Below are 24,852 nucleotides of genomic sequence, written 5' to 3'. Positions count from 1 at the left end.
AATCCCAAAATCGGATAAGTGGTTAAGAAAATTAATGAATGGCAATAAATCCCATATGTTCTGTAAAAACTGAATGTATCATACAGCGTCTTTGCTGTAAATACTACAAGAATATCTGTAACTTTATAAAGTTATACAAGTTGCTATCAAAATATAACACGCCTAAGCCCATAAAAAATGAAATCTTACCTGATTTAAATTTGGATGCCATCCCCTTCAAGGTTAATTCCCTGTGAAACGCTGCACAACTTCATGGAGATCTAAATGTAGATCGCTCCACGGCAAACCCACTCTGACAGTAATGCAAAGCTTCACAAGGAGCTAGTCCTTGAGGAAAATAGCAGCCAAACACCAGGTATGTTATTTTCTATTTCCACGGGAGAGCTCCAACTCGTCAGCAAGACCTACCGCTAAAATGAAATGAACATATTGGACCTATATGTGTTATTGCCAAATATAACACATGTAGGTCTAAAGGATCAACAAAGCTGTTTCAACTCTTATTCGAGCTTCGTTTGTGCCTCATCTGTTCTCTATTCTAAATTATTCTCCAACTACTTCTATTTCACAGACACCGGGGCCGGCAGTGTGCTATAAATCAGCAGGCAGAAGTAGATCTGTAAAATTGTTTCATCAGCCCATGCTGTATACTGTGCTGCTAATAGCAAAGCCTTGTTATCCACAGTAGATGATATCATTAGGTCGGTGATACTGACTGTGGGCTAGATAAGAAATATTCCTGTCCTCAAGACAAGCTGTGGCCGACCACTGTGACTCCTGACTAAAGACATTATCGTCACCAGCTTGGCTGCTTTGTGTAGATAGAAGATGTAACAGAGCTATGGTAGAGCAAAAAAATAAAGAAAAAGGACAAAAACATTTATATCTAAGACATTTCATAATTTACGTACGATACAAATATTAAAATGTTCTGAAAACAGAGAAACAGCTCAGAACGAACATTCTAGTTATGACCAGAACAGCAAAGCCAAGGCGGCATGCCTGGTAATCTGTAAGAGACATCTGACGAGCATGTCTGGGTCTGTTTTGTTGCCTTGTACGCTTTACCCACAGATAACTGTCCAAACAATGACATTGTGGAATTAAATCAAGATATTTCCAGTAGAGATACAAAGTGGCTGGTTTGAGCCAAACAGATAATACTCTGTATCCAAATTCAAATGCCACGCCTCGGTACTTCTGATATTTGGACTTGTATAACTGAAGAATACGGAATAATAATAACACAGGATACGCCTGTAGCTGATCTTATTCCATTCACTGTGGTGAGCCAAGCTTAACAAGTCACAGTGCTTTCTCTATTGAACGCAAATATATTAAATTGATATCGATCAAAAAAGGGAACATTTCAAAAATGTTGAAGGATTCTTTCAGAAGCCAAAAGGGTTTACATCAATATGCTTCACATCTTAAACTCTAGGCTTTGACTGACAGCAAAATGAAGTCATCAGCAGGAAAGCTGCCCTATGACCACATAATCCAGGTTCAATATCTCCAACCGATGAATAAGTTCAAAGGAAATGTCCTTCAGCAACGCAGCAAAAAATACCTGCTGCCCCCACAGATAATGTCTTGTAGCTGACGTTTACCTCTGGCCTCTTGATTTAACCGTTCTTTCTTTCTTTCTAAAATAAAGTTTACTCGACATGGCATTGTATACATAAGGCTGAAATCTTTTAGGCATATACCAACCAAATTAGCTTTCCAATACACAACAAATCATTGCTCTTTTAAAACAACATGATTCTGATATTTTGACAGCTTTTCTTATTACATTTTTAAGGTGCATATGAGCTATTGAGTGGCTAGAGACTACTTAAAAACTTTGTACATATACTCTAATCAATAAATACATGAGTCACTCACTGTAACCTTTTAGAAATACAGCTTCGTGGCTGCGTGCCACATGTAAGAAACATACCAGCTTGCTAGGATCTGAATGTTACTTGGCACTTTTCTTCCACCTCACCCCACCTTCCACCACATAAGCCTTACAGTATGATAGACTTCGCTGTCTTCCTTTCTCCCTCAATGATTCCCACTGCAAATGGATTATATATTCACTTATTAATATGGCAGAAATGCCTGGTTAGCTCCCACGTGAAAAAACAGACGAGGAACAGAAAGAGACGTGACTGAGGGGAAAAAAAGAGTGCCTAACAGCAAGAGAGAGTCACACAGACAGACAAGCACCATACAGCCACATTTCATTGGCTGTAATACAATTATGTAGCTGCTGGCTCGTTGGTGTATTCATATGACACGGTTATTCGTTTTGTCTTATTTTCTCAAATGCAATAACAGAAAGAACAGTTTGCTGAGTCTGAGTCACTCTGAGTGATGGCAACCCAGCGGCCGTTGTTTGGCTCTGTGTTTTTAAAACCCTGAGTCATTGCTACAATGAAAAATGCCACCATGTTTTCAGCACAGTGCTGGCATCCACCAAATGTGTCTCCCAAAGACTGCATAAGTGAAAAAGAGAAAAAAAGGGTCTCTTTTATCAGTGCAAGGTTTGTAGATTGCTTCTTTACTCTTGCATGTTGTTGTCTGTGTAGGTTCTCAGTCATCCAGGTCATGACAGTCTAAAGAACTTGGAAAGAAAGCGACTGGACTTCTTTAAGTTTTTTGACGGTGTTTCGCCTCTCATCCGAGGAGCTTCTTCATTTTTGCTCATTTTTGGAGAAACACATCTACTGTTTTTCCCCAATAAACATTTTATGTAAGAGTCAAAGCAAGAACAGCTGTAATTACTTCAATTTGAAATAATATATTTTATTAAAGGTGAAAATGGAAAGAAAATTCTAGAATTGTTGGGATTTATTATATAACCATGCATATAAATATGAGTTTACTATATAACCATTACAGCTATTTACGGGGTGACCGTGGCTCAGGGGGTTGGGAAGCGTATCTGTACCCGGAAGGTCGCCGGTTCGATCCCTGGGCCCTCTGTCCTGGTCGTTGTGTCCCTGGGCAAGACACTTTACCCTACTTGCCTACTGGTGTTGGCCAGAGGGGCCGATGGCGCGATATGGCAACCTCGCTTCTGTCAGTCTGCCCCAGGGCAGCTGTGGCTACAACTGTAGCTTGCCTCCACCAGTGTGTGAATGTGAGAGTGAATGAATAGTGGTATTGTAAAGCGCTTTGGGTGCCTTGAAAAGTGCTATATAAATCCAATCCATTATTATTATTATTATTTAACATTCTGTTCTTAATGCTTTTTCATAAACAAACCTTCATAATTACTATGTTTAATTCAACAGTAATTAACAATTGGAACACAAACCATAAAAATAGTTTATTACAGACCAGTCGGAGCATTCAAAGCAGTGATAGGAAACCTTGTGTGTGTGTGTGGGACTTACAAATTTGCTTCCCACACACACTGAAACAGCAGCCCAGGTGTGTTTCTAATCTTATGACCTCTCAGCTGCTTTTTTAATCTCTGTTTTAATATGAGTTCGTGCTCAGTTTAATCTCAGTAGGCTGCCAATAAATTGATTGTAATGTGTTTATTATTAGATTATTTAGGTACACCGCGGCGCTTCGACACGCAGGTGAAAATGCTATTCAAGATTTTGCACCAGTGTATGCCTGCTCTATGTGATTTGTCATCTTATGGGTCACTTGGACTAAAGCAATGAAATTTAGTGTCGTTTTTACTGTTAATATGCGTCAAAATTTGACCCACATTGTATGTAAAGGTTACATACATCAATCATTAATATAACTTATATCCACATTAGGGCATATAATGATGAAATATTTATATTACTTTAGATTATTATGTGGTTTGCCAAGAGATTAAAATATTGAAAAAAAAATCTAAGCTGCTAAGTCAGGTACACAGCACCCACCCAGAGGGGTCAGAGAGACGTGTTGTGAACACCATCGCAAATATAACAGCTTAATGAAAAGCACAGCTGACACAGACAACAGTAGCTGTAACAGAAGATGTTTGCCAAGTAAAATACAGGCAAGCTGATTGGTTTGCTGGGTGAGGCCTGAGTGTTTTGTACATTCTGCATTGTGAATAATGAGGATGCGTGCACAAGCATAAAATGACCCGTTTCTCCTTCATTGGAGTCAGTGAATTCAGAGCCGATTTCTTACCAGATTTAGATTTTTTTCAATGACTAAATCTCGTGCCGACATCTTTTTGCTTTAATAAATATAATCAGAACTCTTCTGATGGTGGTATAATCCTATTTGATCTCAAGCAATGTGCAAAAAGTTACCTCAGCCAGCAGCTACGCCTAGTCAGCTAATCCAAAAGATGTTGTGTGCTAAACCCAAGGTGTTGTTCTCACCAAATCTCCCCGTAAGGATTTGAGCATCAAAGCATCCACACAAAGTGAGGAAGGAAGAGTCGGGAAGATGTCAAAGAAGTCACGTTTACAGTGGAGGTGACAAATGTTGACTGTGGACGTGTCCAAATCATGAAGCTGACAGGATTTTTTTGACAATGAAAAACAAGTGAACCATTATTGTCTTTCCATTGATTATTGGAAGGAAAATCAGAACTAAATGTATATTGAAAATATACAAATACAAGAGCTGTTACAGCATTTTTCACATGCTGTGACTATATTATGTCACCTTTACTTAACAACTAGCTTGGCCCCTTCTGTCTTGTCGCTTCCGCATTATGCTTCCTGTCTCTCATTAGATTTGATCTCTAAGGAAATATTACGTAACTGAAAGCTACTGGGAAAGACTGGCCTACAACAACTATCGCGTCATTCCCTTGAGACCCAGCACTGAGTGCCATGCACAGTCTGCCTGTGAAAGCACAATGAATAACTGCCATGTCAGTTGTGAAGTTTTCATCACGGCCCCACAGCTTTGAGAGTCCTTGGTGGTGTTTTATCGTATCACTCGTGGCAAAGTGACACAGCAGATAATCTCACTTTCAACACACGGGCCGCAGCATATTTACGCTTGTGGAAAATTCATGTTCACTTTACAAACACTGGATAAGCAGAGGTTTCTGGCTGAGCTGGTACGTGCAACTCAAACCCATTGCTGAATAAGGCAAGTGACTTTTCAGAAATGATCCTGCTGACATGATCACATGATCTTCTGTTCTTCCACCAGTGCCTTTGTGAACTTTCTTTCAGTACCCATGTGTCCACACATGTAAACATATACATGTTGGTGTTTCCCTCTTCTCCTCAATCATAATACAGTTTAAATTTTTAGAGTCACCTCATTTAGTTGTATCCTACATTCTTCCAAAACATTTGATTCTGATAATAAGTAAATCAGCATGAATAACAAGCCTATCTGAAATCAGATAAAGGCAGATCTCAGATAGGCATAAAGAGTGACAATGGGAAAATAATTAGAAAATAAGTAACAGACATTTTTCTTTCTTGCAAGATGAGACAATCAATGTCGCACTCCCGACTATACAATAAACGTAGCTGTAGCCAGAAGCCTGTTATTTTAGCTTAGCAAAAGAATTATGTTCATACTAAAATAGCTAACATGCTAACTAGTGAGCTTTAGAGTTTTGTAGTACAGAGCCAAGCTGCCAGTTTGTCAGTCTTTCCAGGCTTTATGCTAAACAACAGTAAGCGGCTAAGATCTTGAGCTAAATATTTGCAATGCAGATGGGAGCAGGTCTCGTCATTTAGCTTTAAGAAAGAAGGGAAATGAGCACATTTCCCTAAATGTTTTGCAATTTATCACAGTCTTCCTTTTATCAAAGTAAAAGTAATTTTTTATGTCGCCATGTATCATCTTTTTCAAATTTAGGTCACCCGTCGCAGTGAAAAGATCTATTCACGCAGTGCTTTTATTTCTCACCGTTGATTGCCTCATTGTTTTTCTGCATAGAAGTGTTGAACGCATACTTAAAATCTGAAACATACACCAAATGAAAAACAGATATATCCTGCTCAATGGGCTGTGGTGACAGCTGAAGCCTAACCCGTGGGTTTGCTGGAGGCTTGTTCAGTAGACGCAAAGCCTTGTCATTTGAATGTTGTATGACGATGAGTGAACCATCTGTAATGTTGACACAACAGAGTCCCCATAGCTTATTCTATTCTCTGCTCCTGTTATCTGCTTTTTCTTCTCTCCTACTTCTTATTGCTTAGTCCTGCGCTAATACAGTGTCAGCCGGCGCCTTCGCCTCAGTCGTTCCCCAGCCCTGACCTTCACTTTGCTGTCCTCCACTTCAACATTCTGTTTGTTTTCAGTGCAAAAGCTAAAAAAAGTGACAGCACTGAGTCCCATCTCTAAGACTTGTCCCACTTGCCTAAAGAAACAGAGCAGACTTGACAGACTGGTTCAGCTCTGATTGCAAACAGAATCTCAATTTGAAATAACATCTTTTGTCTGAACTTTAATAATTAAACATCTACAAATTATTCCACTCTGGTTTTTGACTTTCAGAATCTCTAAACCTGCTACTGCCATTCACAATGTTGTTGTTGTTGTTTTTTTTTTTCAAATTTCCAATCCTACAGCAGAGAAAATCTGGGATGACTGACGAGTTCCTAGCTAAAAGGTTTACATCTGTCAGCTTGTAGTACCTTCAGGAAATGTTATATGAGCTCCTGGACTATATAAACACTCTGCAGTTTGATTTCTTTTTTTAAGCAAGAGGGCCAAGAGAATCTGTAATATCTACCAGACAAAGCCACTGATGCTATCAGAAAAAGGGTAAAGTAGATAGAGTCCAACCAAAACATAGCTGAAATTAGTTATATGCCGATATATTCATATTGGCTGATAAATTATAATTAAAAGTAAGGACGAGAGAAATACCCTTTGGCCATGTTATGAGTGTTATGTGGCTAAGCTTATGCATGAGAGGCAAATGACTATGCATCACATTTGTTTCTGGAGGAGCATAAATGAGTAATTCACAACTTGTTGTAACAGTAAAACAAGTTTATTTTTAAACTAAATTGTCATAATATGTTATTAGGGGACCATAAAAACCTGCACATAACAAATGCTAGGGGAAAGAAAATAAAAAAAATACAGGGTTTGTTTCCTCAAACTTGTTTCTATCGAGTTCATTTAACACAATTAACTCCCAAACTGACAATAACTTGGACTAACTTATGAACAAACAGCTAAATCCCCTTTCAAGGCGATCCCAGACTCTAACTCCTTAAGATGAAACAAAACATATCTTTCAACAGAATATCAGCGCCTGAGTTCGGATTTTATTGAAAAAAGAGACACGACAGGCTCAGATTCAAAGCTTTTGTGATTTACTGCAGTCCAAAATTTGGTCTCCAAAACAAACTTCCTCTTTAATAGTCTTCCTTATCTCGACAGATGTCAGAACTCTGATCTATCTGTTACAAACATACTTCTTCATTTCCTTGTCTTTCATACTGAAAATGTTACTTTTGCCCTTCCACACTGAAAATGTTGCTCTTGCACAAACTTATCTTTTCCACTAGGTAATAGTGCGATGCAATAGCTACCGCAACTTTAGGGAATACATGTTTGCAATTCACTTGCAGTACATAATGAGCTTGTGTAAAAACAGAGGAGTTGGAGCCATCAAGGGATATGGCAGCTTTATTTTGGCTGCGCTTTCAGTCCTATTGATTGTGATAGCAGATAATGCCATCCAGAGATTCTGAGACAGGCAGTGAGATTTCCACCCTGAGCCTTTTATCTTGGACACCACAGTGTGACCCCTCCCTTCCCCCACAGGACCTTGCAGGCTTTCAGATGCAGAGCCGAAAAAGACCCTGACTCTCATCTGTTCAGACTGCAGTGACCAATACACACATACACACACACACGGACGCGCGCACGCGCGCGCACAAAATCAGACAAATATATACACACTTACACAAAATGTGCAAAAACAAGAAACACACACTTCCCCTTCTGTCCCTGCACAGAGGCAGTGGTCAGTGACAAGACAGAGTGTCTCTATTAGTATCAAAGCTGCTCTGTTCATCCTGACAAATGAGTTCGCTTCTTTTAAGGTAGGAAAAGCTATTTACTCCATCTCCACTATGCTTTACTTCATCTAATTGGTCCGACCATGTCACAGAAGCAGGCCTCTAAATCACGTCAGTATCATATATTTATAGATGAGGTCATGTAACTGTAGTGCTCTGATGGCAGCTACATGACATCTAAATATGACACTTGTTGCCAGGTCTGCTGCTGGCATTCCAAAAAAACTGAGATGGACACCAAGAAGTGAAGGAGGTGTAAAAGAGGAAGCAAGCAAGTAAAACTCCCTGATATCATGAAGAAGATATGTGATTACTGTTGCACAAAAAGATTCTGACATCCCTAGACCGAGTGCTTTATCTCTGACTGTGACATGCAGACTCACTTGCTGGGAATCTAGGTCCAGCAGGCAAGAATGATAGTCAGAGCACAAAATCACATAACCTTAGCTCAGAGTCGGCCTTACTGCCCTGCATTCATGATTTGGCCAGACACCAGAGTTATAGAGCGGGGAACCACACTGGACAGCGTCTGTGATGGACTCGCCACAAAAAGGAGAAACACATTCCCTACGTTCCTGCAATTCTGCGTGGTTGGCTTTTGGCTGTTGATATCTGGAACAGACATTCCTCTCTGTATGACTCCCTGTGGAGCTGAACTTCCTTCACGTAACCTTAGATAAACAGAAACTTTCAAGGATGGTTTTGTAAAGATCAGTGACTGGATGAAGTTAAGGATATATGTAGATTTGTGTGTATGTCGAGCCACTTTTAACTCATCTCATTCATGTCACGCACAGATCAAAAACTATGTGCTTTTAACAAGAAAAATTGTTGTGGTTTGAGGTTTGTAATCTGTATATCTGGTTTCATGTACAGTATGTGTGTGCGCACTTCATCCATGCATGTGAAAACCATGATAAGTCCATGGCTGCAGCATATGCGTGACCTCACACATGTAAGCGTTTCCCCGTGGAGCTTTGGTGGACAGGGTGTTCGCTGCTGCTGTCGCCACTATGCTGGCCAGACATAATAGGTGATGTGTCCCTTTTTTAGAAGCCATAAAAGAAGCCCTATTAGGCATGCATCAGTGCCTTCTTTTCTCATCGGCTTTAAGAGGTACATCAAACCACAGCCCCGGTAACCTGTTTTCTCAATCTCTCAAGTTTGCAAAGTCAGTTTAGAGTCTTATTGTTTTCTCCTTTCAGTTCTTGTGACAGTGCTGTATCTAAAAAGCCTTGATACTGTAAGCTGTGTATCCTGTGCCGTGCTTTCAAATTTTCCACCAACATGTGACTGTGATTCACTTGTGGTCTAGATTTGATGCTGTGGAGAAATACAAGCACAACCATTCAAACCATTTTAAATATTATACCAATTCGGGGTCACGGTGGTTTCATTTCTGTTTCAGATCTGACATAAATATTTTTGGAAAATGTTAATTATGATAATCACATCATTAAAATGGTTATACACTTAAAAAAAACCAACCTCATTTAATTCAATAAAAGCACTCGTGGAAGTGGATGCGAGCACCACATGAAATTCCCAGGGCTGTAAAACAACATTTATTTTCCATCCACTGTAAGTGTCACTACAATTTGTTTTGTAACTCAGCTTCAGTATCAAAATTAAGAAACAAGCATTGGTACACTTGATGTTTTATCTGTTTTCTCATAACTCTACATATAAAGCATGAAAAAAGTGCATTTCGAGAGGTCATAATGGGAAAAGTGGCGAGTCAAAACAAGTTGTAGCATATATGCAAGCTCATTTTTACCAACATTTTGGAATAACCCTGTTGTTAATGTGGTCTATACTTAATCATGCACAATAACATATGTACAGACATGACTTCATACATATCCATATCTACATATTGAGGAAGCAAAAACCTGTACCAGTTACCGACAAACACTGTGTGTCTGAGACTTTAGCCCTATCCACATGCACACATAATGTCATTTGTGCATCGTGCATCAAATAGGTAACACTCTTTTACATTTACCATCATCACAGGCTCAACTTAAACTTAAACGTAAACTGCAGAAATTCATTCTTGGAAGCCTTGTCCCTCATTTTTAAGTGTTTCTATTAGAAAACTAGAAGAAAATCGGCTCACTCCTGGTGGCCGATTGGTGGGGCCTGGCGCCTGTGGCCCGGCTGGGCCCCTTCTGGGGGGTGGGGTGCCCTCAGGCCTCTGGCCTCTGGGCCTGAAGCTCGGTCCTCTCTGGCACAGCTGGCTGCCGGCAGAGCCCGCGGGCATGCCACTGCAACCCCCTCTGGCCTCTGCTCTGTAGCTGCTGGGTGACCTCTCGTTTGGGGCTCTACTCAGCTCTTCCCAGGAGGGTGGCACGGTTCACCCCCTTTTGGTGGTCCTCTTCGGGTCCTCGTACCCTGGGGCCTCTGGATGTCTGGGGCCTGGATCTCCTCCATACCTGCTTCATACCCTGGGGGACGGGGCTGTGGCTCCCCACACTCCCTAGCAGATCGTTACATGGAGAAACCTTTGGAATACAAGCATGCTGATCCACACAGGTATGCACACAGGTGTACACACGGGTATTCACAGACGCGGACTACACCTTTCTTGGCTGCTGCCTCAAAGCACATTGTGCGCTGTCTATCTTGCGTGCTGCACAATATCGTTTAATATTTAGTATCTGCTGTTATCTACTGCTAGCTAGTTTATTGTGATGGTGCTGTATTTATTATGTTGCTCTTTTTTTTTTGTTTGCTTTCTCTTCTGGTTTTTTTTCTCCATACAGGTGACCCAGGTGTTTTGTTTGTTTTTCTTTCTTTCTTCCCCCCTTTCTCACCGTCTCTTCTCCCCTCTGTTTTTCTTTCTCTCCCTCTCTTTCTTTCATTCTTTCTCCCTGTCCTATCCCCCAGTCATGTCTGCCCCGTTTGTAGCAACCGAAAATAAAATAAATACATAATTATAATGAAGGTCAATCAAATGGACCAATATGGCAAGGCTATGATGATCCACTTGGTAAAATAAATCCGCTTGGCATCTTTCTTGGCCTTAAGACAACAATTCTGATGGCTAAAGATCCAAACGGGACACACAAAAAAGAAGAGAAAAAAAAAGAAAGAAGAAAACTAGAAGAAAATCAAATCATGAAACAATGAGAGCTCAGAGAACGTATGAAAACAGTTGGGCCTTTTTCAAAAGAATTAATCAGAAAACCTGCCAATATTACTCCTTTATCAACACTTGCTGACCTTATTTCACTTGTTCCTCTCAGATTTTATAATTTTGCACTCAGCCAACTGATTCCTGACTGACTGGCCTTCACAGCAAAGTCATTTTTCCTTATTACTGTAATGGGTTTGCTTAAGTCCACTGCAATGTGCAGCCTTGTGCTGGAAGGATAAAAAGCATCTCCTCTGCGTCTTCAGCTAAAAGAAAAAGATGACAGATAGACTAAGTAGCTATGTGTATGGCCAGGATCCCGTTTTTATCATTTGTTTGTCTAAATTCCCAATATCTTTGAATTCTCCAGCTCCCTGATAAAAGAGAAGTGATGTGTTTTACACATCAAGTGGTTGCAGCAGTAAAAGAAAGAAACCATCTGTCTTAAAGCCAAAACTGAAGTTTCTTCCACAGAAGAAAAGCACTCGATAACAAATGCATGACCACAAGTGGCCATCACCAACATGTATATGCGAAGCAAAAAATCTTTACACGATTACAGCGAATGGCCTTGAGAGCTTGAAAAAAAGGGAACTGGACTTCTTTGTCCGGAACCGAAGAGGCTTCTTCTGTTCTAGAACAACTAGAGGTGGTCGGCACATAACTTCCACGGTCCTGGGTCAGTGACCCAGTGTTTTGACTTTTGTTTTTTTTCTCTGTATTATGTTTTTTTGTTCTGTTTCTCTAGTTTTACTGTTATGGTTATCTGGTGATTCTGTTTTACTCTCATTAAGAGTTTAGCTCTTAGGCTTTGATTCCGTGCTCCCTCTGTTCTGTGTCTTCTCACTCAAACTATCTGTCTTCTCCTTCCAAAATGTAAACACTGGGGTTGGGTCATGATGCCTCACAGAGGTTTGACCTGTTGGCCCCGGTGACAGGAATGACCTACATGTTTTTATTTTGTTTTTTACACTTTGGCTCTTTTGACAACATGCATGATCAACAGTAGGTTAATGACCCTCAGGACCACTTCCAAGGGTACAGGTAACACTAGGGCATTATTAGCATCATAAAATAGCCTGCCAATCAGAGTCAAAGGAATTACTGTTTTAGCTGAAAACTTGGTATCTCTCTGCATGGTGTGTAATGCACCCCTATAAAAATTCAAGGAAACTGAACAAGTGCAGGACAAAAGAAATGACTGGCCTACAGCACCTGTAACAGTATCTGAAAGTCATGTACTCAGGAAAAAGGAAAATATCCGGCAAAAGTCTGGAACAGAATATGAGAAATGCATCTGGCCCATCAGCTGATCCATTTACTGTTCAATGAAGCCTCATCAGAAATGGTCTCAGTGGAAGTGTGACTGTCAAGAAGCCATTCTTAAAGAAGGTATAATACGAAATACACAAGAACTGGACTGAAAATCAGTGGCGACAGGCCTTATGGAGTCCTGAATCCAAATTTGAAAACTTTAAATCACATCAGGAAAGAGATATAACGGTGAGTGTCTCCAACCAACTATAAAACACAGTGGAGGCTCTGTTGTGGTTTGGTGCTGCAACCTGTGACCTCAATAATATTGAAGCAGTGTGGGATCAGCTTGATGAAGAACAGAACAAACGACAGCCAAGATCCAAAGATCTTTCAAGAAGCCTGAAGAACTCTTTCTTAAGACTACTTAACCTCGTAGGACCTGACGTCCACATATGTGGACATCACATTTTGGGTCGTCTAGACCAAAATACTACATTTTGCTCTACGAGAGCCTGATATCCACTTACGAGGAATTTATACTGCCACTGTTTTATCGCAATTTAAAATGAATGTCCTCATATGTGGGTCTCATTTTTCTCAGAAACGAAAATCAGGCAAAAAATAAAAATAAAAAAAATCTGGTAATTCTTTGTTATTACATTCATCAGGTTCCAATCAGCCCAAATAGCAAAGAGAAATTAAAAATGCATGCCATGAAAGAGTTCAGGCCTTAGGAGGTTAACGAACTGACAAAAACATTTGCTTAAGAGAATTCAAACTGTGTTGAAGAACAAAGGTGGTTATAAGTCTTCATTTTCCATGTGTATTTGCAGAAATCACTGCATCTATTTCCCATTTTCTTTCTCTCATTTTTGGTTTTTATAAATTCTATAACATGGCAAACATGTAAACATGCAAAAAATGGAATTAATTACAGAATAAAAACTAACATCAAACTAAGCTGATTCTCTCCTGGATGTTTCACCTCACAGATAACGCGGGTATTTTTAGTCTGGAGATGACTTGGAGGTCCCTTTTGTCCTCAGGCCATTAAAGACGTGACGGTCATCTCCTACTGGTGTCATTAGTTCAAACCAAATATCACTCCAGTTGTGACTCGCTATTCCTGCTTGGAAGCCAGACAATAGCACATAGGATTTATCATGCAAGCAGAGCGTGCAACAAGGAAGTGTGTGCGCACAGCCACCAAAACAAAAACCAGTCACAGACTCAATGTGTGTAAACCCATGTTCACTCAAATATCAAACTCCAATATATCTGTGTGTGCGGAGTGGATGCTGACATTCTAGATTGCGCATAAATATTCCTGTTATGCTGTCTTGTTTTGTCCATTGTTGCTGAGCCAGAAGCCAAAATAGTTTCAGGAAACTCCAGGCACATGTGATTTAATGATTTGACTGATAAAAATTAAAATCGTCCAGTGTCGTCAATCCTTCAAAGTTTTAGAGAGTTCCAAGAGATACTGAACTGTAATTTTTTTTCTATCAAGCCTTATAATAACTCTTATAAACTGCATTTGTCATCAACTTCATCTAGCAGAGCCCTTCACTTTTCCTCATATAAATGGGATCATGTGCCACAGATTTTTGCAGATTAATACCAGAAAGCCCTGACTCATCATATATTGTAGGGAAATAATGTGGCGCTATATGAAAAGTTGGAATGAAACGGTGGAAAATAAGATCAGCAGAAGCAGATGACTTTCCACTGTTGATAAAACATTGAATCCTCTTATGTTGAGGTGCAGTGCTGCCAGCCATGTGACTAAAATACATAAATACTAATGCGTTTATAATCTGACGTGCATTACGACAGAGTTATACACACAGACACACATATATATAGCTACAGTAATAAATTAAGGTCACTTATTTAAAGAGGAGACACAGCATGCACAAAACTTGTTCTTCTCTGGATAAAAACCCTTCGAGTACACACACACACACACACACACACACACACACACACACACACACACACACACACACACACAGATATATATATATGCTTATATGGCAGAAGCTACAGAGACCCAGAAGCTGTGTTTATCAGCTGCTTAGTTAAAATGATTTTGCTTGAGTGTCAAAAGTGTCAAAGTCTCGGCTAAGCTTTGCTACGCTGTCAGCTTCTTACAGCTTTACCCTAAAATACGCACAAGCCTTCAAGTGCCTCAATTCCAGTTTTTAAGCCTTGTAACTAGTAAAAATGTAAAAATAAATAAGTAAAAAGCAGTGGGGGGGGGGGGGGGGGGGGGGAGGGGGAGGTAAAAATTAGCTCTAAAGACTTTGTGCTAAGTTTTGAAATGGACGATTTTTATAATAGAAAAATGTAGAATTTATGATGGGTTTTCATTCTTGGAAAGATACCCTAAAACAGGGGTGGGCGATAGATTTTTCAAAGGGCCCACGTGAGAAATTGGGATTGTTGTGTAAGGCTGACTAGAAAGCTTATAAACACATGAAATTAATAGAGGTGAGTTCAGCTTATTGGTATGAGCCTCCATAACAATCATAGTTTCTCATGTGGGCCCTTGGGAAAATCAATAACCCACACCTCAACTGAAACAATATTTAGTTCCAGGGACTCTAAACACTCAATACAAAGATATTATTTAAGGCTCCCAGATCAAGCACAAACATCGCTTATTTCATGTTAAGAAAAACAAAATTGACTGAGTAAAGTTTGCGGTGTAATTTACAGAGAAAACACAGTTTGGTTGGTGGCGAATGAGTACATTAACTGTACTGAATCTGGAGTCCTTGATTTTAGACAATAAACAAGCCAAACTGCACATAAACATTTGCAGACATAAACAAATAATGTCCATATAATGAAAGTAATTGTAAATCCACATCATTCCCTCATATTGCTCATTCAGACAGCACGCACTGAATATCAGTATCCCACTACAGCTGCCTTAAGTGAGAATAAAATGAATCCAATGAAGCAATTTAACCCTGCTCTCATTTTGTAGAAAAATAGTGAGGCATCCATTTTTAATGAATAAATTAAAGGGATACGCTTGTAACTTGCTGTAAAAAAGCTCAGGGATGAGTAGTGTTGCTTATAAACCCTCTGTCTGCTACGTATTTTGTCACCAAAGCTTTTAAAAGCATCACACTTTTCATTTTTTCATTTATTGTGCAAATACATGATATCTCATGCAGTGGCTGCGAGTGATTTTATGAGCTTTTTATAATCTGCTATATTTTACAACGGGCTGACGTGACATACTTTCACAACACATGCATGATGCATTGGCACTGCATGGGTATTAAAGCATAGGCTCTTGCTCAAACACTGAGACACACATTGGTGCATATTTCCAGATAGGCACGCTAAGGCACCAATGCAGAGAAGTGGCACACAAAGACGCTAAAAGCTTTCTACTACATCCTTGGCGATTCCATCAGCATGACTAAGTGAGCTCCATCTCACACTATTCTCCAGATAGAGCCATGATTTCTAATGGCATCATGCACTCAGCTCCCAATCATTTCTCACATGTTCGACCTTGTACCATCTGCTTTGACACACATGCACAGCCACATGAACTTGCAGATGTACACACACAGACACACACACACCTGTAAATACAGTCGCACACTCATTTGAAACCAATCAAATACGCTTCCTCACAAAAAAGACACTGGAGGGCTTCACAGCAGTATGCTGCTACAGTGTGGGTTGTGGGCGACTGAGGTGGATACGAGTGGTGTTACCTAAAACAAGACAGGGGGGCTGGGGGCACAATGAGGGAGGAGAGGATAAACAGAGTGACAGAAAGGAGGTGGGAAGGACGATGTTTGTCTGGCCGTGTGCAAAGCAGAGGAAGTGAGAGAACTACATTGACAGTGTGAGAGGGCAGCGATGGAGGCAGTTGGAGCTGTTGTGTGAGAGGCAAAAATAAGAAGAAAAATGTGACTGTATGAGAAATAGAGAGCTGGGGCCGCATAAGTTCAGCGGAGTACTTGACATTTCAGCTTTCAATTTCTTCTAAAAATCATTACTGTCAGTGGCTGGGATAACGTCAAATTAGGTGTGCTAAACTAAAGTCTCATTTTTTAAATCTGACCGTGTGTGTAAAAGACTCTTAATGTTCTACGTGCTAGATGATTTTTATGTGATTGGATGACAAATCTGTATGCATGTGCTTGCCTCCCTCTGGATTTAGCATAGCGGCTGACATGATGCGCCCATCACACAGAAAAAAGTTAGTAAATGCCTTAAAGGAGCTTGAGGGGGGGGGGGGCAAAAGATTTAAGGGTGGTGCTGGTTGTGGGAGGGGGGGGGGGGGTGGAAAAAAAATAGTGGGGATAAAGGAAAAAGAAGCAAGGCTACAGTGACTGAGAAAAATGAAGAGAGGGGAGAGTCTGAGGGCAGGGATGGGAAGGGTGGGGTTGGTGACAGACTTGCCTGAGCCTAAACTGGAATTAATCCAATAATCGCTTGGAAATGTTTTGCATATTTCTTCATTCTTCTCGTGTACATAACAGACTATCATCCCGTTCAGCTCCATGTGAGACCTGCAGACCTATGAAGGCCATCGTACACACAACCGCACATAACAGACAAAAAAGAAAAACAGCACTGCTGTAGCGTTAGTACACGTGATAGCCAGACAGTCCGTCACAAATGTCAGCGCTGCTATAGGTTTCGTCACCAATTCAGCTGATTCGCTCTCTTCTAGACGTTAAAGCGCACACAATTCAAACATCCAAGAGCCTGAGAGTGAGTAAATTAAGTGCCAGCATTTGTAGCTGAGAGGAAGAAGACTTATACTTGTAATGTAATCCGTTTCTCATCAGTTCCTTCAGTCTTTGTTTCTTTTTGATCTGCTCCTTTCAGTCACCACATGTTGAACACAGTATGATCTAGCGTGTTACCGCTCATCACGAACACATCTGGTTGGGCTTAAGCTTCACTCAGGCTCTTGCCTTTTGAAAATTGGCTCTGTAGCTGATTTGCAACTTCATCTTTAGGCTTTGCTACTTCTTTACCCCCAGTTTTTATGTCACCAAAAAGGGAATTTGTTTGCCCAACAATGACAAAGGTCATTTAATTGACTTTCCAGAAATCTTTTTTTCTGTAGTCTATGTCATTTCTTACATTTTAAAACCTTCTTGCAATTAATGGGATCAATTATGCTTAGAAAAATTGCCAAAACCTTGTTTTTTGTAAACGTTTTATCTAATTAATACATTGAATTTATGTTATCATCATCATTATAAAAAGATCCATATTTAATTTAACCTGCCTTGCAATAGATTAATGCATCTCTGCATGTATCCAACACGTAAGACATGTCTGAGTGGTAGGGTGAGCACCTACCCTCAGTATTTCTGACCTCTTTGGAATTTGTCTGTGTGTAATGTTTAATATGAATAATGATTATCTCAACACAAGGAGGGCATTTCTGTCCATTGGTTTGTTTTAAAAGTAGAGTTCGCCGTTTGATTGCAGAGGCAGTAGTTTTTCTTTTCTCTACCTTTTTGTTTGACTGTGTGTTTGATGGTGAAGGTTCCTGCTATTATGGCTTTTATGACTAAATACACTTAAAAAATTCATTTGATATCCATCTACATATGGTGGCTGATTACTGGGAGCGAAGAAGCTTTCCTGCTGTTATTGTGTAATGCTACTTCTCTTAATGCTGGAAGTGGAAAATGAACTTGACACATAAACTGTCTCTTTCTCTCACCAGCACCGGTTATGCCGTTCTGTTTAACCACACAGTATGTATTATGTCTGGACAGCACGAGCTTAACCAGTAATCACCAACAAAATGTCCTTTGTTGGAATATTTCTGCGTTCACTGGTGTTTCAAAACACAGAATAAGTGTTCGTGCTAAGGGAAGCTAAGTGTTGCCTCCAGCTCCTTTCATATTGCAAAGATGACTCTTAGCAGTAATAGGAGTATGTTGCAAAACTCAATTAACACACACTTGATGGCATTAATTACAACAGAAGCTATGAGCTTTTGTAACATGGAGAACATGAATGGACACCTCTAAAGCCGTGGCCAGTAACCACTGATGCTGTGGACCTTTTGCGTGCTTTCATCTTAGACTTCATCACCTCCCAGTGTCACATCAAACATGCGAGACTGAAAGCTGGTGCTGAGTGCACACTTCAGCTTCTTGATTTGGTTACCCAGCATCTGAGGGGGGGATGTCAGGCTGCTACGAAATTTATCTAAATTACATTCTAATGAGGCGGCTATAAACACTTCCAAAGCAGCAGGTGATGAGATATTCACTGCTACGACAGAGCATCTCTTCGTTAGCAGTAATTTCAGCGAATGTGCAGAAACAAAAAATGCAAAGAGTAGCACCTTGAAGTTGTAGTCCTTTAAGAAAATGCTATTACTGACATCTGGAGATTATGCGACACCGATGTCTGTGCTTCTAAGCAAGAGCTCTGCTTAACAGCTGCCTGGAGAATTAACTCACTATCCTGCAGTTCTGCAGTGCCACATTTCTGGCTTTAACAGTGCTTGCACTTGTTGCCATTTTTGCTCCTATAATATGCACCCTGCTTGCCCAAGGGAAGCTTACCTTTCCCCCTTAATGTGAAAGACATAATTGAGTGGCAGTGTAGCTCCCAGCAGGAGGAGGAAATAATATGAAGGCTAATTCAGAAGTCAAAAATCAAACGGATGGATTTAGGGGTCAAAAGGGCAACTGAGTGCAATTATTTAGTGGTGCTGATTAACAGCCAGGTTTGCTGGGGAATTGCAGAAGACTGGTCAATAACATCAGTAACATATGATTAAAAACTCAACTCAAACCAGTGGAAGTCACACGCACTTGTCATGAGCAGGGAGAAGATTTTAAGTTAACTGCTACTGCCACTTGTGAGCTGAGCTGGAGCTTGGAATATGGATGGCCTACTCCTTGACTTGGGCTTGATTGAGGATTTCAAAGTCAAGAAACTTCAAAGCCTTGGCTGGGGAACGTTTAAACGAGCCACAGTCAGCTTTGAATCAGAAAGGAAGCGGGACTAACTACTTACAGTAAACTCTCCCACAGCTTGAAAAGAATGAGCAGACTAACACTAGTGTAAATAAACACCACAGGGTTAAATCTGTGAAAGGAGGAATTTGGGTGACATGCTGGTGCAAAACTGTAGGAGGCAGCCAAAGTTTGGCAGCGCTCATCTGTAATGCAGACTGTGGACCTGCATTTTCACTGAATTCAAATAGATGGATTCAAAGCAATCACTGGTGCTGTGTTCACCTCAGAGACCTGATGAGATAGATTTTTGTTGCACATGAATGTTAACGATGTCTCCTGAAATGTACTCTTACGCCCAGCCTTTTTGCACAGTAGAGTGACACAAAGGCCAAATGTGCTGTGAGGCCACAGAAATACATCCCTGTTTTTTCTATGTGAAACATCGCAACATCCACCTACAGAACTGCACTTAAACTTCACCGACTCTTCTGCTAAGGTGTTCGTTTCTTTCTGAGTGCAGCACAATTCAATTTATTTGACAAAAATCAAATCATGGCAACACCCATGCACCCCTGGAATGAGTTTAAAGTATGGGCAAATACGTGCACAAAGTTACCTCTAGTCAAGTTATCTCTAACAGTCTACAGGCCAAATACATGAGCCTGAATCGTTATTAAGAATTCAGCAAATTGAGTATCTGCAAATTGAATATTAACAAGTACTGGTTTCACTGCTTGATTCTGCTAATTTAGTGGTCTACCACCTTGATAATACATCCATCCATTTACTGCTTCTCATCCACGTCCAGGTCAAGGGAGCAGCCTAAGTAGGGAAGCCCAGAACTTCCTCTCACTAGCCACCTCTACCACATCATCCGGGGGAACCCCGAGATGTTCCCAGGCCAGCCAAGAGATACAATCTTGGGTCTACCCCAGCACTTCCTCCCAGTAAGACATCCATGAGTCATCAGGTGCTGAAACTACTTTAGCTGGCTCCTTTCGCCTTAAAAATCCACTTTAATAAACATTTAACTTTACAAGAAAAGTTGTTGAATTGATGTAGAATACAAAATTGGTGTGTTGAGATACACTGAAATGTAGTACCATGGAGCTCTGTGAACGTATACTAGACGTGTCCAACAAATATGAGAGTTGACAGGCTCCTCTCTGACACCAGGACATGCTAATCATTTATTGGCATACAAAATGCTTACTTTCTAAAGTTTTGGAGGCTGCAAGGTTTGCTTTATTTCGACCCCTCCGCCTGTCAGTTTAATTTGCTCTGCGTCAGAAATTTAAGGTGTTATTATACCATCCCACAGTACATAAATGTCCTGACACAGCTGTATGAGTGCAGATCAACCGTCTCCACTAAAGACACACCTAGTATGAGTTAGTCATAGGTTCATTAGTAAACAAATACAAGTTAGAAAAACAATTTCTCTTTAGAAAAGGATTCTAACACAAAAGACACACACATGTGCTCAATACAAACTCATGATAAAAGTTTTTAGGCCAGCTGAATGATGCTGACTCCTTTAGGCCTTTAGTGATGGAATTAGCTCCAGCTTGTGCCTTTCTCTGTTGTTTTTCACCCTGATTCAGCAGTCCCAGTCTTTACTCATGACCTCTGAAAAAGCTCAGTGGCCACAGGGAATGCCAGCTCATCGACTATTATAATGACGGCCCTCCCTATTGGTCTCCTTCTCTCTCTGCCCTTCTCACCAGCACACTATTCCAATTGTCCCTCTCTTTCTCTCTCTCTCTCTCTTTTTGATCTGTCTTTCAGCCCTTCTTGCAGAATAAAGGCTGTGTATGATGCAATATTTATGGCAGTGAAAGTTCACAGTCAACAAAATTGCCCATTCCCAAGGCAAGAGTGACCGGATTAATGATTTTATTGTGTAGCAAACTGCAAACAAATGTATTATAATAAATGGTGCATGTTGTATGAGACATCTGTGTTCAGACGAGAACAGCTTTAGCAGTAAATCACAATGTTTTAGTCAAATTAGTTGCAGGTTGTGACTCACCGTACTCCACAAACACAGAAGTGAAAAAACACAAAATCGGGGCAGTGCACTGAAATTGTTGGTGATGACCTTATTAGGGACTAACCTTGAGCTTGTCAAAACGTTCAGTGAGGGAGGACACCTGGTGCTCTCTGTGGCGTCCCACGAGCTTGCAGAGGGCACAAATGAGCTGGTCATCCACCAAGCAGTACATGTTGACCTTCTCGTTCTCATGCTCCAGGCAGGTCAAGCCACGGATGTGGGTGTCTGGCACTGGCTCCACCAAGCGGTGGCTGGTGAAGGGCTTCTTGTTGGGGTGTGTTGCACGCAGGCAGCGGTCACAGTACGATACCTCACATGTGACGCAAGTCTTGACGGCCTCGCGTGGCGGATCCTGCTCACAGAACTGGCAGCTGATCCGTGGATCCATTTTAGCAACAACAGCTGGGCTGTGGTTAGCGTTGGTGTGGTTGATGTGATTGGTGTGGTTGGCGTGCTGGTGGGAGTGGCTGGAAGTGGCCGGGCTGCTACGAGCGCTGCCTCCACTTGTGCCACCGCCGCCGCCAATCGTTCCAGCTATTGTACCGCTAATGGTGGCGGTGTAGGGTCGCTGCGGCTGCAGGCGACGGCTCTCGGTGGGAGAATTGGGGCCGCTAAGGGAGGCCTTTTGAAAGCGGTCAATGATGTTCTGCAACGTCACATTGCGCTTAAGGCCCTCCAGGCCGCGGTGATTCAGCGTGATGACGTAACGACAGGTGGGACACTGAAAGGCAGAAATGGATTCGAGGGGCTTGCTGGTGGAGCAGTGAGACACCAGGATGCGGTGAGCACAGTTAAAGCACAGACTGTGGGCACAAGGCAAGAGCAGAGGATCTTCAAACAACTCCAGGCAGATCGGGCAGGTCAGCTCAGACTCCAGTGTTTCCATCTTCAGTTAAACCAATCTAAAGGTGACATCAAATCCCACGGAAGCTGGCCAATTACCTATGTGGAGAATAAATGAAGATATTATCAGTTAAAAAGGCCTCTAATTAGGAATTATATTTCTTCTTGAGCAAGTGAAGGCAAGATAATTTCACTTCTAAAGCACAGACAATTAAAGCATTTTTTTTATTTAACAGGTCATAAAGAAATACACACAAGAACACATTCACCCATTTACCCTGAGCTAGCTGTGAGTGGCTTCATGTAAGTTTGACTGAACTGGACAGATTTAGCAAAAACATCACTATTACACACATTTCCATGTGCTGGTAAATATGACCTCCTCTCCTTGCACAACAACTCATTTCCCTCAGTGGAACCTTTGATGCGATTCCTCTCGCAGAGCTATATAAAAAGAGAGAATACAGGCAGAGGCTGACCGAATCAAAAGAACAGGTTAAAATTAATGGAGTGAACAGCAGAGAAAAGGAGAGACAGATGTCCAGCAGCAGAGGACAGAGAAACTTGTAGAAGGACTTTAACACCTTGACACTTTGTAGCTTTTATAGTAAGATCAGCTTGACTTATCAAGCAACAACTTCAAGGAAATTTTAACTTTTAGCGCATGATCGAAGCAGCAAACGGTGAAAACAGCTAAGCAAGAAAATTGATTTCAGATCCTCCTCCTTGTTCTCCAAGCACTTCAAATCTCAGCACCTTGCGGCCTGCCTATCAAGCTGTCTCCCCTGGGTGGCCTTAAAATCACTGACATGAGAAATCACTAATAACCGCCATCCCTCTCTTCCCCCATGGCTCTCTGTCCTTAAAAAGAAACAAGGCAGGCAGCATGAAACTGCAGCATTAAACCATGCAACCTCAGGAAGCCGGCAGTGACAATTTCACTGAGCAAGGTTGTTCCTAATAGACTGCCCTTGTCTCCCCCTGTGGTGTTCTGCAGGTTGTAACTAATTATGATGCTCTAAAACACGCTATGAAGAAAGGTCAGGAATCACAAGGGAGACCAAGTAAGATCTAGACAGATCTACCTTAGTCTTCCTCCAACAATGCAAAAAAAGGGAGAATGTGTTGTGAATGAAACTCATGAGCACGAGTGTTGACAATAAGCGCTTATCAGTAGTTTCATTGAGTAACGGTGCATTCCGCCTGCTGTTTTTCCTAGAATTCCAGGCTTAATAACTATCACTTGACAAAAGTGACTTTAAGCACAGCCTGCCAAACAGCCTTTTTGAAGCACTGACGGCTCTTTGTCGATTCAAACAATGTTATTTGAAACATGGGGGAATATTTTTTAAAGCCTCATAGATGGTTTGGCACAGTGTAAACTGCAAAAGCTTTACAAAGTATTACACATCCCGTTTGACAAATAAAAGTAGGAGTTCCTCACGTGAGAGATACTAAACCAAGCCGACTGTATTGAAACAATTACATGAATATAAATAAGTTGTTGATGCAAGTTCATGTTCTAAAAGCATGCATTGTGATAAGTGCATTTGTTATGAATGCAACCAGTTAAGCTTGAATGCAGAGGGAAAATAAAGTTCACAGCTTCCTGTCAAAGCATGTTGAATCGAGGAGTGACCTGTGGCCACCCCGGCCCACATGTAACAACATCAATGTGCAAAGACTCTGTTCTAACTTGGTAGGGTTCAATTAGTATAATTTCTACAGAATTGTAAAATTATGAACCATGCGTAATCTCTGGAAATGGCAAAATAGAACAGCTGAAGATGAGCCAAAAAAACAAAAACAAAACAAACTGAAAAAGGGAGCTCAAAGGCTTAAACTCGTTTGCACTCCCGAAAGTCTCCACCTCTTCTGCGGCACCAGAAACAATGCCCCAACACTGAGCTGCGTTGAAAGCAAACATGATTTAAGCAGTTGTTGCAGTGCCTGGGAAAGGCACTCAGATGAAGAAAGCAGTTATATGCATGCAGCTGCTTTGTTACAAAATTCATTATCTGGAAAAGAAATAAATAACTACCCTCAGCCAATCATGCAGATATTATGCTGATAAAAGGCAAAGGGCATTGTGCTTGTGTGCGAATAAGTTGAGCGTGTATGGGAAAATACATTTCAGGTATGAGTCTCTGAGTATGCTGTAGTTACATGTGTACATGCACCTAATATCCTCCTGCAATATTTCACCTTGGCTGTTACAGTGGGGCAAAAAAGTATTTAGTCAGCCACCGATTGTGTAAGTTCCCCCACCTAAAATGATGACAGAGGTCAGTAATTTGCACCAGAGGTACACTTCAACTGTGAGAGACAGAATGTGAAAAAAAAATCCATGAATCCACATGGTAGGATTTGTAAAGAATTTATTCGTAAATCAGGGTGGAAAATAAGTATTTGGTCAATAACAAAAATACAACTCAATACTTTGTAACATAACCTTTGTTGGCAATAACAGAGGTCAAACGTTTACTATAGGTCTTTACCAGGTTTGCACACACAGTAGCTGGTATTTTGGCCCATTCCTCCATGCAGATCTTCTCGAGAGCAGTGATGTTTTGGGGCTGTCGCCGAGCAACACGGACTTTCAACTCCCGCCACAGATTTTCT

The 24,852-nt window shown here is 41.0% G+C and overlaps 1 protein-coding gene across 8 annotated transcripts in view; it reads right to left on the bottom strand.

Moving 5' to 3' along the window:
• mid2 (midline 2) overlaps positions 1-24,852 on the bottom strand; it is a 165,281-nt gene that overhangs the window by 65,818 nt on the left and 74,611 nt on the right. For all 8 annotated transcript variants that reach the window (XM_082505666.1, XM_082505664.1, XM_082505667.1 and 5 more), the window contains one exon: positions 21,452-22,329. In XM_082505666.1, the coding sequence (XP_082361792.1) occupies positions 21,452-22,273 (822 nt within the window). In that variant the 5' untranslated portion in view covers positions 22,274-22,329. The remainder of the gene's footprint in view (positions 1-21,451; positions 22,330-24,852) is intronic.

Source organism: Aulonocara stuartgranti (assembly GCF_965226115.1).
Source record: "Aulonocara stuartgranti genome assembly, chromosome: 2".
Classification (NCBI taxonomy): Eukaryota; Metazoa; Chordata; class Actinopteri; order Cichliformes; family Cichlidae; genus Aulonocara; species Aulonocara stuartgranti.
The sequence above is the reverse complement of the archived record's forward strand: the minus strand, read 5'-3'. Positions and strand labels throughout refer to the sequence as shown.